General features: G+C 38.1%; 1 protein-coding gene across 1 annotated transcript; it reads left to right on the forward strand.

The window, feature by feature from the left end:
• The first annotated feature begins 1,531 nt into the window (after window positions 1–1,531).
• On the forward strand, window positions 1,532–6,202 carry LOC134815379 (arylsulfatase B-like). The gene is made up of 4 exons (XM_063823912.1): window positions 1,532–3,245; window positions 3,776–3,994; window positions 4,476–4,769; window positions 5,526–6,202. Exons 1-4 carry the CDS (start codon window positions 1,613–1,615, stop codon window positions 5,633–5,635), a joined length of 2,256 nt encoding a protein of 751 aa, XP_063679982.1. The 5' UTR covers window positions 1,532–1,612; the 3' UTR covers window positions 5,636–6,202.
• The last annotated feature ends 7,313 nt before the right edge of the window (window positions 6,203–13,515 follow it).

Below are 13,515 nucleotides of genomic sequence, written 5' to 3' on the forward strand. Positions count from 1 at the left end.
AATGACCAGGGTTAGATACCATTATATATTACCAGATGACACGCGTTCGAGCTTATAGTTATACTTATAGCATATAGGTTATGTTTTCTTAGTTCTAATGGTACACGTAGTATACAGATAGTGATACTTATTATAGTTCGACACGTACGGAAGTTCGACACTAGATTTGGTTAAAGGATGACGTAATGCTACCTACCTTGTACTATGTATCTAAGGCATGCTTGTATTGCGTCATATGTAATTGTAACTGCTCTGTGAAAGTTTGGAATTTTTATATACTTTCTACGCCTTGCTACAAGTACAGCCAAATTAAGAAAGTGCCGCGTTACGAAGAACGTTCCTATGTTCAAAGGGACTGCCCTGTCAGGCCTCAGCACTGTGTAAACACACTATTTAACAGCTGTAATCGTCCGAGTAGTTCGATCTTGTCCTTGATACGGTTTGCTTCGTCTTCCGATTTTAAAGTCTTCCGGTTTTAAAGTCTATGTTCTATGTCAAATACCAATGTAAAACCTTCTCATACAATTAAATTGTTCAATAAGAATTTAACGATCCAAACATTACAAAAATGAAGTATTGAGCCTTTTAACGAACGGAAACACAAGGCAAACAGTACATAAACACTATACAACAACATGGCAACAACATGCCAAACTAGGAACGTTCTGCGTGCAACGCTAAATTTATTGCGTGTGTGTGTGTGTGTGTGTGATATCTCCCTTTGTCATTGTGTGTACGCTAGAAATTCTGTTCTTTGATCATATTAGAGTAGTACTAGTATAGACGAGGCCTAGGGTGACGTAATACTAATAACACTTCACATAGCCATGTGTCTGCTGCGTGACGCGCTTGTTTCACAAATAGAAATAGAATACCGCCTTCGGCGCTACTGCAAGCGAGAGGGCTCTGGTTAGAGCAATTCAGCAATAATAACACCGCAAAGCCAAAATCTTTGCAAAAAATTGAGAAACTCATTTGTGTCGTCCTTTATAATCATAATCCGCTCCGATCAAGAAAGCATATTCACTATTTCACCGCATATTATTGTCGATAACTCACTTTATTAACAGCTCCTAATGATTATGGAAGCACGAAACGTAGAAAAATGTGATCTCCAGAAAAACATTTTTTAATTTCTGAGTTTTTGGTTTTACTTTTAATACTTGCAATTGAGTAGTTAGTGATCTAAGTGATTCCTGACATTGTTATTTTTTTCAGGCAGAGTTTCATATTTCCGTTTCTACACGTTTCATTGATTGCTGAATTTTCGCTTTGATTTTTTAAAGAGATGGATAATTTTAGGGCAAGAAAACAAACAGACCATCAGAGCTGTGAGTGTGAACATCTTAGTTTTCAATTCCTTAAAAGTCTAATAAAGTTCATAATCTGGAGCCAAGTTGGATATACAGGGTGTTTCGAGACTCGTGTCCAAATTGAAAATTTTAATTTTTAATTTTATGAAGGAGCAAAATTAGATGCAATCGGTTTTAAAATGCTGGTTATACCTTACATTTCAGTTATCTCTCACAAATTCGTTTCAAAACTCATCTTTTCGCAAATTTGTATCCTTTCGAAATTTTTTTTATTTAAGTTTTACCTAAAACTTAAATTGATGATCAAGTTCCCTGCAACGTTGCTTTTGTTATTAGCGAGTGGGTTCCTGGCTATATCTCGTAGTTCCACACCAAAACAACCCAATATTGTGTTTATCGTGGCTGATGACATGGGATATCAGGATGTAGGATTCAGAGGATCAAACATTCGTACTCCTAATATAGACAGACTGGCTAGGGAGGGTGTGATTCTTGAGAACCACTACGTCATGGCAGTTTGTGCTCCAGCTCGGGCAACTCTGATGACGGGGCGGTACCCTATCAGAACTGGGTTCTGGCAGGGTAACCTCCATCCAACACAAGAATTCGGGCTGGGTCTAGACGAGACTCTACTGCCCGAGATGTTGAAGAGAAACGGGTATGCTACTCACGGTGTAGGTAAGTGGCACTGTGGTACTTACACTTGGGACCATACCCCAGCCAAGAGAGGCTTTGATACGTACTTTGGTTTGTTTTTGGGAATTCAGGACTATTACACGCACCATAGGGGTTCATGGTTAGATTTCAGAGAAGATTATCATGATGCAGATAGTGAATTTGTGGACGATATTAGAGACGATTTGGATGGACATTACAACACTTATCTATTTACAGACAGATCACTAGAATTGATTTCGAACCATGACAAAAGTCAGCCCTTGTTTTTATATTTAGCCTACACAGCGCCCCATACACCGTACCAAGCTCCATTGGAAGATATTGAAAAATATTATAACTCAGATTCAATTCAAGACTCCAGAAAAATATATGCGACTATGATCTCTATCATGGATGACGGGATTGGTAAGATAGCTGATGCCCTGAAAGACCGAGATATGATGGACAACACCATCATAGTGTTCACATCTGATAACGGAGCTAGGCGTATGAGTCAGGGCAGTAATTTTCCTTTAAGAGGAGATAAGGGAACATTTCTAGAAGGAGGAGTAAGGTCACTTGCATTTGTTAACAGTCCTCTTATACAAAAGACTGGATATATAAACACCAATCTTCATCATTTCTCTGATTGGTATGCAACATTCCAGAACCTAGCCGGTGACAATCCCAAAAAACACGTCAAAACCCAATTACCTATCGACGGTGTGGACATCTGGAGTTCAATAGATAACGACTTGCCCTGCAGGGAGGAAGTTCTATTAGAATTTAGAGATTCCTCTAAGTATTTAAATGCAGTTTCTGACGTTCCGAAAACAGATTTATGTGACAATGAAAATTGTTTCGATTTATCAGGAGTTCTCAAGTTTAAAGATGGGGAATTAACGTTTAACGCACAAGATTTCTTAGCCTTGCGATGGAAAAATTGGAAGATTCTCGCGGGGTCCACATTCGAGTTGCGAGGTTGGACCACAAAAAACAATGGAGATGGGTACATAGGAATATCCGACGGAAGTGGGGACAAAATTGATAGAAGTCATGTATCTGGAACACTTCTATTTGATCTATCTTCTGATGTTAGCGAGGAGAGGAATGTTGCCGGTCAGTATCCTGATATTGTGTTGAAACTCCTTGCGAAGAGACAGGGTTATCTCGCTAAAGTGGTACCCTTACAACGAAGACAGTTGAGAGATGACATTGTGATGGACGATGGAGTGTGGAGACCGTGGGCCAAAGATGAACACGAACTACAGAGGCGTTAGTTGATGTGCTCTTTTTACTTTTATTTCATTTTAGTAAAGAACACAAAATACTTAAATATATCACCAGATTAATAATTGATCTGGTTGCGTGGTGGTGATTAGTGGTGAGTAGTGGTGAGTAGTGGTGAGTTATAACGACACTTATTGTCGTTATAACTCACCGCCAACTATCAAAATTTGATAGAATTCACAGCGAAAAAGATCAGTCCTTATTTCGAGATCCTAACAACATACCGTAGAAGGCTACAAGGCAAAACATATGTAAATAGCTGTAACACTGTGTCATACAAATATAAGCATATATTCATTGTGAATACTGACCAAAAACACTACCACAGTGTCGCACAAGTATTTATATACTTCTGAACGGTATATATATAATACAGTTGTATATAACTGATAAGTTATCTGTTAAGTATTTCTTAAAAACAGGCAAGGACGAGCAACATCTAATATATGCACATTATATAAGATTAAGAAGATAAAGATAAAGTTAATTACCTGCCATAACTTACATATCCGCAGCGCCGACCTGTGCTCCACTAACGGGCAATGTCAGCAGCATGGTTCCCGATCTAGTGAGTTACGCTACAGAAGATCGAGTCACACTAACGTGTGTAAATAATTATATAATTTCCTGGGCAGCATCTGAATCTGATAACAGTGCAACTATTAAATGTGGAGGCACTGGTTGGGTTTCTGAGCCACTACTGGAGAATTTTAGCGGAGCTGTTGGATGTGTTGGTGAGTGTTTTTTTACTTGGTTTAATAGATAGGTGAGTGTTTTCTTACTTGGTTTAATAGATAGGTGAGTGTTTTCTTACTTGGTTTAATAGATAGGTGAGTGTTTTTTACTCGGTTTAACAGATAGGCGAGTGTTTTTTACTTGGTTTGATAGATAGGTGAGTGTTTTTTACTCGGTTTAACAGATAGGTGAGTGTTTTTTACTTGGTTTGATAGATAGGTGAGTGTTTTCTTACTTGGTTTAATAGATAGGTCATACTCATTGGTGAGTGCTTTCTTGCTTGGTCTAATAGCCTGCAGATCTTTTGTAGCGTAACTCAGGGTGTTTTGTAGCTTAATTTATTAGATATGCGTATTTCTAGCTCAGTTTACAGTTTATTAGATTAAGATAGATGAGTGTTTATCAGGGAGTTTTTAAGAGGTACAATAAACAGTTCACAACGATATTTGATTTTTGATTATGATATTTTACTTTCCTCAGAATGTAATATAGAAGTGGAATGTACGGAAGGAACATGCTCAGGCGGAGAATGTGTCTGTATTGATGGTCATGAGAAGTCTACAGATTATCCAAGCCTGTGTACTCTAATTAAGTGTCCTATACTTGCCCTTACCAATACAGCTGCTGATGTCACAGGACCTTATAGCCCAGACACGATAGTCACTGTCACGTGTAATGAAGGATATCATGTTGCAGGAACAGATAGTGAAACTGAACAGACATTGAATTGTAATTTAGGAGGAGCTTACGATGTGAACCTTAAACCTTGTGTCGGTAAGTAAATACTACATAGTGAAATTTTAAAAATAAAAAGAGCCAGTTTACCTTATCAGCTCCAAGTTCTCGGTTTATGTCTTATAGAGTCAGAAATGAAACAGTTTGAGTTAGGGCCGCAGAAACAGAATATTGGTTTTGTTCTCCCCTAAATTTAGCCTGACACTTTAATTGTCTTCGTTACCTAGCTTGCTAGTCTATTGCTCGCTTCTCTCACGTAGAGAAGCTTGAAGGAAGCTTGAAAAGAGCGCCGCGCACATATAATAATAGCACCTAGGGACTGGCGTGCCAGTTAACTGTTTAATTGATCGCGGACCAAAAAGTCATGAAACATATTTAGTTTTCAGTGGGATTATGTTTGGATGGGATTGCGTCCTGGTGGAATTATTATTTCTGGGTGGAATTAAATCTTTCCGTACGACATTTAATTCGCGTCCTAGAATTGATTTAAGTGCAAAATACTATTATTAGTGACCCCATTTTATTTATAATTATAACGCGGTTCCATTGTACAAGTACATACAAGTACAACGCGTCAACGCGGTTATTTAAAATGTTCATCCAAAAACTGCGTTATAGAATTATTAGGGGACTACTGTATTCTGTAAGGTACTCCTAAGGCCAAACTTAATATGCAATACCATCAATATAATATAGTTATACAACCATAAAATCATAAATTAATCGTGCCGTTATTTTTCCTGGTTAAGGGCCATCTCTTTATTTAATTTTTACTAAATTTACTTCCCCTATCAGAAAAAGATGAGATTGAACGCAGAGACAACCACAACTACTCTCGTGGAGTAGCCCATGAATGCTCGAGCATTGTTGCAATTGCATTGTCGTTGGCCTCCTGGTTGATTTAGACACAAACAACTTAAAACTAATTATTGTGGATTGAATCAAATTAATGGTTGCACATTTAATTAAAGGTTGCTACTTGCTTTCAATGCGCAAAGAAATCTTAGGCGACCAGTCTACTTTATATTATGCGTTAAGTCGCTTGGGCGCTTGGCCTAACTGGACTGAGTGGCCTGGACGGATGACCCGTACGGATTACTTATGGGATTACACAGGGTTGGAATTAAATTATAGGTCCACTATCGTGAATTAACCGTCATACTCATTGAGTCATAATTGTTTACAGAATTGCCGAGAATTGGGAAGGTAAATAAATTGTAAATGATTAAAAACATTCTCAGCTTTGTTTGAAACCGTCACAATTGTTTACAGAATTGGGTAAGTCAAATAAATTATTAAAAACATTCTCAGCTTTATTTGAAATCAGGGCCAGGGTTCCGGTTAGCATTAAACCTTAATTATGAATAATTCGCGAGGTTCTCAGTCCCACCAAATTGATAGTAAAATTGTTTAAGTTTCGTGCATTTGCATTACCATTACGTTGACGCATATCTTCGGTGAAGCTATTTCGTACAGTTTGGCACTTTTTTTTTTCAGTTCGGGAAAAATTCGCTTCATAAATTTTCGAAAATCTAATTCCAAAGAATCTTTTAATTTGAAATGTGAGGTGTTTTGATAAATGATACAAATTGTATTAATATGCGCGGCTTTTATTGTCATGCCGTCATGGGTACGGTAAGCGTACATAAAATTAAAATAATTGTTTATTTGTTTATTTTCTCCTAATTTGATTGCATGCATGAATTGTGAATGCATTTCAGCATCTATGTAATCACAAAATTGTTCAATATTTAGTGTTGTACAAAACAACAAATTTTTTCAATTAAATTGAAATAATAATGCTAATCAAAGTGAATACTCAAAATAAAATTCTTTTCTTAACGGGTGATACTCGTAAAACATAAAATATCTGTTCCATATATTAGACCGTCGACGAGTCCAACTCGGTGCGCGTCCTGGTAGGTTGTAAACCTACAAATTAATAAAGATAGTTAGCAGTGCGCGGCGCAACTCTTTGTTAGTTTCGAACTTTTTACGGAATTTGGGAATAATGAAAATCGAGCGCTAAATCAACATATGTTATATTTTACCTTTATTTGATGCATCCGGTGATAACGCCCCAAGCTGTAATATTCTCGACATTATTTTCTGTTGTTTTCTTGATAAACACAATTTCTTTGGTGTTTTCACGTCCCTTTACGTTCTGTACGGCTTTGCATACGACGCGATATTTCAAAAACTCCGGGTTGGTCAAAGTTTGTCAAACCATGTCCAACGTCAACAGTCACATCAAGGGGTCATACCCGCTCCTACTAAATCGCTCGCCCAAATTTTAAGAAAATTCTTGTATAAAGGCCCTTAGCTTTGGGTATGAAATTGATCTGAATCGGTGTATTTTTGGACGCTGATTCCGAATCACCCTCCATGACGTAGGGTAAAAATGCTTCCCTGGAGAGTTATGGGCAAAAAACTGTTTTGGTCACGTGACAGGCTAGTAAAACATGAATTTGATTGTTTAGGGTTCGGGTTACGGTTAGGGTTGTGGTAAGGGTTATGGATAGCTTCGGGGTTATGGTTAGGGTTAAGGTTGTGATTAGGGTTTATGTAAAGCCGTTTTGTACGGCTGCAAAACCATTAAAACCAAAGTCACGTGAAATTTTTGGGCGAGCGAATTAGTAAGAGCCGGTCATACCCCCTGACATGTGACTGTTGTTGTTGTATCTGTTATATACATTATGGGTATTGTTTTATATAGGGTCATTGCTATATTATGTGTATATTGTTTGAATAACTTTATAACTTTATTGTTTTCAAATAACCCTTGGGTTATTGGAAACATAATCATTAAGTAAAGTCCTCCCGCTCAGCTCAGTGATTACACACAACAACAACAAAAAGTAGACGTCAAATAAATTTCCTTGTCTCAGTGAATTTTTCACACTCGCTTCCTTTAATAAAACAAAAGTTAAATTTATTACCAATTATTCAATCAATACATATCATAAATTCTAATATTGGAAACACAATGCAGAATGGATGTCTTAAACTATAATTTTGTTGTCACTAATAATCTATTTACTTTCAAAGTTGAAATTTAGTTAAGTATGAAATGCCACCACATCATAGTTAGGGTAAAATATAATTCTTAAAAGTTTTAAAATTGAGAAGATTGCTCTATGACTTAAAATTTAAAATTTAGCAAAAGATATCTAATTTTTAAATAGTTGGTTACAGTTTATGACAGTACTGGCATGATCAATTTTATTGTGGCTGGTAAAAGGACCCAGTTGCCTGTAAGGGCTTTACCGAACCCCTGGGGACCACAATGTGATAGGATCAGGCCAGATGTTTCTATGTAGAGCAATTTATTTATTTCGGAGCTATGGTTACGTGGTATAGCTGGTGGTCATGTTTAAAGGTCAGTTTATCTTTGTGTGCTAATTATCCATCCAGATGCTTAGTGATGTGAGTAAATCATGCCCTTCTACAATATATAACGTTTAACTATAAATTTGTTTTTACCACAGAAACTGTGGCACTAAGGTCAAGAATTAAAAATTTGTACTCTCATTGATAGTTAAAGCGTTTTTTTCCCCAGCACTACTACACAACAAAAACCTGTCGGCCCACCGAGGAAACACAGTCGCAGAACAAGGAACCCAATTGTGCTCCTCTATTCTGCGATCGTGTGTATTTACTATAAACTAGCTAAATGCAGTTAGTAAAATTTTCTGGAATCATTAAAGTCGTTTGATTAGTTTATGTGTCAAAGTAATGTCCATGATAATCATATATTTGGATCCCCGGTGGGCAAACACTCGTCCCAAAGGCTAAGGCAAACCTTTCAATGTTTCACCATACGAAGTAAGGAGATTTGAACACATACTCAGCCTACAACTCCACCCATGGGACGAGACGTCGTGAGCCTCAAAATATATAGCATATACCCAGTCAGCAAACACTATACACAACATACATACGATTACAAACAATGTATAATGCCATTACTTCATTTAAAAGAAAATATATCTGCTATCTAATTTTTTTTTTAAATTGAAGAATAAACCTGAAGAGAGGAGAAGGAGAGAGGGGTTTGGGAGAGGTAGAGTAGGAAAACAACAGGATCCTGTGCCGCAGGATTTTAAAATTTGTTGTATGATGATTCGTTTTGTGTCGTCTCTTAGATTAATATAGGTCTGATACCCTTGTCATGGTTTTTTGCAATAACACCGTGGTTTACTCATATGATTATGTTTACTAAATCAAACTATTTCAATGATAATTCATTTGCATCAAAGTTGTAACTGCACCAAAGTTGTCGGTCATATTTAGATAATAGTTCTAACAAAGCTTTCTTAAGATTATTCTTGAATATAATAAATAATAATAATAAAATTTGGTAGCTTAAACACAAACTCTAAGCCCAGTGGATAAACCACAAAACTTATGCTCTATTGTGTGAAACAAAGATACTAGATCAAGATAACTATCAAGGAGTGTATGCATAGGACATAAAAAGTTTTGGAACGAAGATGACATGCTTGTGAAGCGAGCTAACAGTCTAATTGCTAATAAGTTCAAAAAGATCATGACATTAGGTTGCATCCTAAACAGTTTAAGCAAATAACATAAAGTTATTATATTGTCAATTAATCGCTCATGCCATAACTTTTCTTAAACAGGTGAGTTTTTAATAATGTTTTGAACAGATCAACATCGGAACAAGTCTTAATTTCAATTGGTAGTTGGTTCCAGATTTTCGGAGCAACAGTCTGAAACGCTCTTGGGTGTGATCTTGTAGATCCGACGGGTAGGTGTAAGGAGGAAGTTCTTCTGCTACTCGAACTAACAAATGTTACTAGATCACACAGATATGCAGGAGCAACACCATTGACTGCTTTGAAAATCAGTAAGCATAACTTAAACTCAATCCTCTCCTTCACCTTGAGCCAATGAAGGGATTTGAGCTTCTCCTCGACTGAGTCTCTCTTCTTTAATCCAAAAACCAGACGGCATGCTCGGTTCTGAATGTTCTGCAGCTGCGTAATTGAGGCTTGACTACAACCATAGTAAAGTGCATTGCAGTAGTCAAGCGATGAGATTACAATTGCTTGAGTCAGTGTTTCCATCTGTTTGGTTGTTAGGAATGTTTTCATCTTAGCAAGGTCTCTTAGTTTCAGAAAACAAGATGTTTTAAGTTGCTTGATTTACTCACCAAAGTTTAGTTGAGAGTCGAGACGAAATCCGAGGTTCTTTGCAACAGGTGACAGCCTGACACACGTCTCAGAGTTAACAAACACGCCCCCTATAGACAGCTGCTGGAGAACAAGCGGTGTCCCAAAGACAAGAATCTCAGTTTTTCCTGCATTGAGCTGTAGATAATGTTTTTTCATCCAGTCATTAATTTCTTGGAAACATTTGGGAACATCGTTGATAAGGACGGTGGGCTCCTCGTTTGGCTTGAAACTTTTATACAGCTGATGATCGTCGGCGTAACCCTGGATGGAGAAGTTCAAATCATGTGCTGCTGAGTACAAAGAGCGAATGTAGATGTTGAACAGGACCGGACCCAGCACAGAGCCCTGTGGGACTCCAAACTTAATCACTATCTCATAAGATTCCTCATTTCCAACTTTAATCGTTTGACATCTACCTGTGAGGAAGCTGCTGAACCATTTCCAAGCTGTCCCTGTTATTCCCAACTCATTTCTGAGGATGTTCAGTAGTTTGCAGTGGTCAACTGTATCAAAAGCTGCGCTGAGATCTAGGAGAAGAACAACAGTTGCCTTGCTTTCTGTAGATGCAATGAGTAGATCGTTAACAACTCTCACAAGCAGAGTCTCGGTGCTGTGTTTTGATTTGTATCCAGACTGCTGTGGGATGTTCAGGTTGTTGTTTTCTAGATGTTCATTTAGACGCCTGAGCACTACTCTTTCTATCAACTTGCCCACAAAACTAAGGTTAGATATTGGTCTATAATTCTTGAGATTATCACTATCTAATCCCTGGCCCTTGATCAGGGGTGTGATATGAGCTAGTTTAGCGCCATCAATACTGCCAGAAGATAATGAAGCATTTACTATGTCAACTAAGACGGGTAGTAGAACCTCAAGGTTTTCTTTAAAGATGTTTGCAGGTAGAGGGTCAATTGAAGAAGACTTGATCTCTGATGCCTTGATTATCTCCTCTAGTTCTTCTAGAGTAGTTGGAGAGAACTCAGCTAGTTTTTCTCCGCAGTAAGAGGGCGTTTGATCGTCAGACTCCACATGATCAAAGTTATTTCGTATTGCCTTTATTTTCTCCTGAAAATATACGTTAAAGTTTTCGACTGTGTCCTTGAGAGACTCCGACGAAGGCAACACAATGCTTTTATCCCGATCAAGAAAGGTGTCCACAAATCTAAAAAGACTCTTAGAAGAATAGGAATGCTTTATGAATTCGACTTTGAAAAACTCATGTTTCTTCCTGTCTGAGAGTTCTGTGCACTGCTCTCTGATTGATTCATAGTGTTTCTTGTCAGTTAAAGATCCGGAGATTTTCCACTTTGTCTCGGCTTTTCTTCTTTGGCTTCTAAGTGCTTTATATTCACCATCGAACCAAGGGGCAGACTTACGTTCTTTGATTTCCTTTGTGAGGAGAGGAGCATGGTTATTCAGCACAGTTAGGCACTTAGAGTTGTATAGGCTGATGCGGCTTTCAAATGACGGCATTTCAGCTTGTGATAGACCCTCAGGATCCATTACAGTAACCAATTCCTCAGCAAGATTATCCGCAAAACAATTTTTGTCAATTTCTTTGACATTTCTGAATGTGATAACTTTTTTCTTGTTGAGATTGCTTGCAACTGTTTTTGTGAGGCTAAAAGTAACCGGGAAATGGTCACAGTTTGGGAACATTTCCGAGGTGTGCGAGTCTACTGTGACACTCTTTGGATTGACTATCTGATGGGAGGAGATTACAACATCCAGAATATGTCCTTTGTTGTGAGTTGGATCTCTCACGTATTGATGCAGTCCATAGCTGGCCAATACTTCAGTCAGTTTGGCCGTGTTTCTTGATTTATGATCATCCAAATGAATATTAAGATCACCACAGATTAAAAACTTCTTGTATTTCATGAATATGTTCCCAATAAACTCATCCAAATCTTCAAAAAATACATCAGTCAATGACCCTGGTCGGTAAACACAAGCACAGAGGACAGTATCACCCGATGAGTCTCGAAATTTGCCTAAAACTGCTTCAAACGTATCTCCACACTTATCAAACACAGGAGTAAGGTTCAAATCACTTGAATTGTAAATAATTCCAACTCCTCCGCCTCTGCATTTAGCGGAGTCTTTCCTGATGTAGTGAATCAAGTTATAGCCGTAAGACTTGATGGTAGCAGTAACATCATTCTTCATGCTGGTGAGCCAAGTCTCAGTGACAAAAAGGACAGAGATTCCTTGGTCGATTATAGATTCCATGATTGGTTGAATCTTATTATTGAGAGATCTCACATTCCAGCAACAGCCAAGAATCTCCGCCGGAGAGGATTTCAGACCACTGCTTACAAGTTTTTTGAACTGTAGTAATTGATAGTTTTGCGGAGATGCTGCTGTTCAGCAACATAAGCTGGACATGTCCTATCAAATGCCGTGTGTGTGTTTCTTTCATCCCGATACTTGCCCTTAGAGCAGTTAATGCAGCATGAAATAATACTATTAGTTTTCTTTTCTGGACAATCTTCTGACGTATGATTCTTGGAACAATAACCACAAATAGCTTTTTCTGATTCACACTCCGACCTGTAGTGTCCAAAACCTTGGCAGTTGTTGCATCGTTTTACATGAAATTGATCATAAACTTTGCAACTAAACGAACTGATGTATAGCCGATCTCCCTGTTGTTCTATGATTTTCCTGATATTGTTACTAACTCGTATAGTAGCTTGATGCTTGCTGCTGTTTTTGATCTGAGGTTTAACTTTTAGTACAGAAAATGTTTCACCCTGGGATTTTAATGCCTTAATGTTGGGGTGAGCTTGAAGGAGCAGGTCTTCTAGATCTTCTTCAGAATAATTATCAGCAAGGTTAGCAACAGAGATTGTGGGCAAACGTTCTGGTGGCTGGTGCGTTTTCATATCTGGAAGTTGCTGGGATACTTTCTTGACAAGATTTTCCCTGTCAGCCGTTGTCGGACACACAACCACAATGTCCCCTTTCTTGTTGACATACCGTTTGTCAGCATGAATGCGATCTTTTGCTTGATTTTCTGGTGTTTTGCTGGACATGATTAATACAGAGCGATATGAAGGGGCAACTGGTGCTGGAGATGGAGGAGAAGAAATTTCAGTTTTGTCCGGAGATGTTTTCATATTCACAACTTTCATAAGTAAACCCTTCATGTCCTCCATAGATTGGGTCAGATTATCTACTCGCCTGTCAATCAGGTCGACTTTACTTTCGGCACTGACTGCGGAGTTCTGTTCAGAGTGTGTCTTGCAGACATTACACACAAACGTAAAAGTCCCAAATCTGGAACTGTTAACACCCTTGGTTGCGTTTCTGTCGGAGTATGCTTTGAAGAAAGTGCGAGGACAGATTACAGCATTATTGATCCTATCTTTATCAGCATCTCGACAAACAGCATGAAATGACGATTTACACAAAAAGCAGGTAAGAGCAGTGTCATTAGCTTGAACATCATTACAGGTGTTACAAGTGCCGTCTTTGATGTAGACAAACTGGTATTGAAGAGTGTTACCTTGTCGCTGTTGAGTACTTTCAGAGGATGTGGATGAGTTCAGGATAGGTGTGAAACGTTGCGGGGATAACATATC

Source organism: Bolinopsis microptera, chromosome 5, assembly GCF_026151205.1.
Source record: "Bolinopsis microptera isolate Bmic1 chromosome 5, MBARI_Bmic_1.0, whole genome shotgun sequence".
NCBI classification, from domain to species: domain Eukaryota; kingdom Metazoa; phylum Ctenophora; class Tentaculata; order Lobata; family Bolinopsidae; genus Bolinopsis; species Bolinopsis microptera.

What these genes read in the sequence shown, in the direction of transcription:
- LOC134815379 (XM_063823912.1), top strand. Translation starts at nt 1,613, where the DNA reads ATGATCAAGTTCCCTGCAACGTTGCTTTTGTTATTAGCGAGTGGGTTC. An exon ending in TGAACACGAACTACAGAGGC is followed by an intron (nt 3,246 to 3,775) that starts GTTAGTTGATGT and finishes ACATATCCGCAG; the next exon opens with CGCCGACCTGTGCTCCACTA. An exon ending in CGGAGCTGTTGGATGTGTTG is followed by an intron (nt 3,995 to 4,475) that starts GTGAGTGTTTTT and finishes TACTTTCCTCAG; the next exon opens with AATGTAATATAGAAGTGGAA.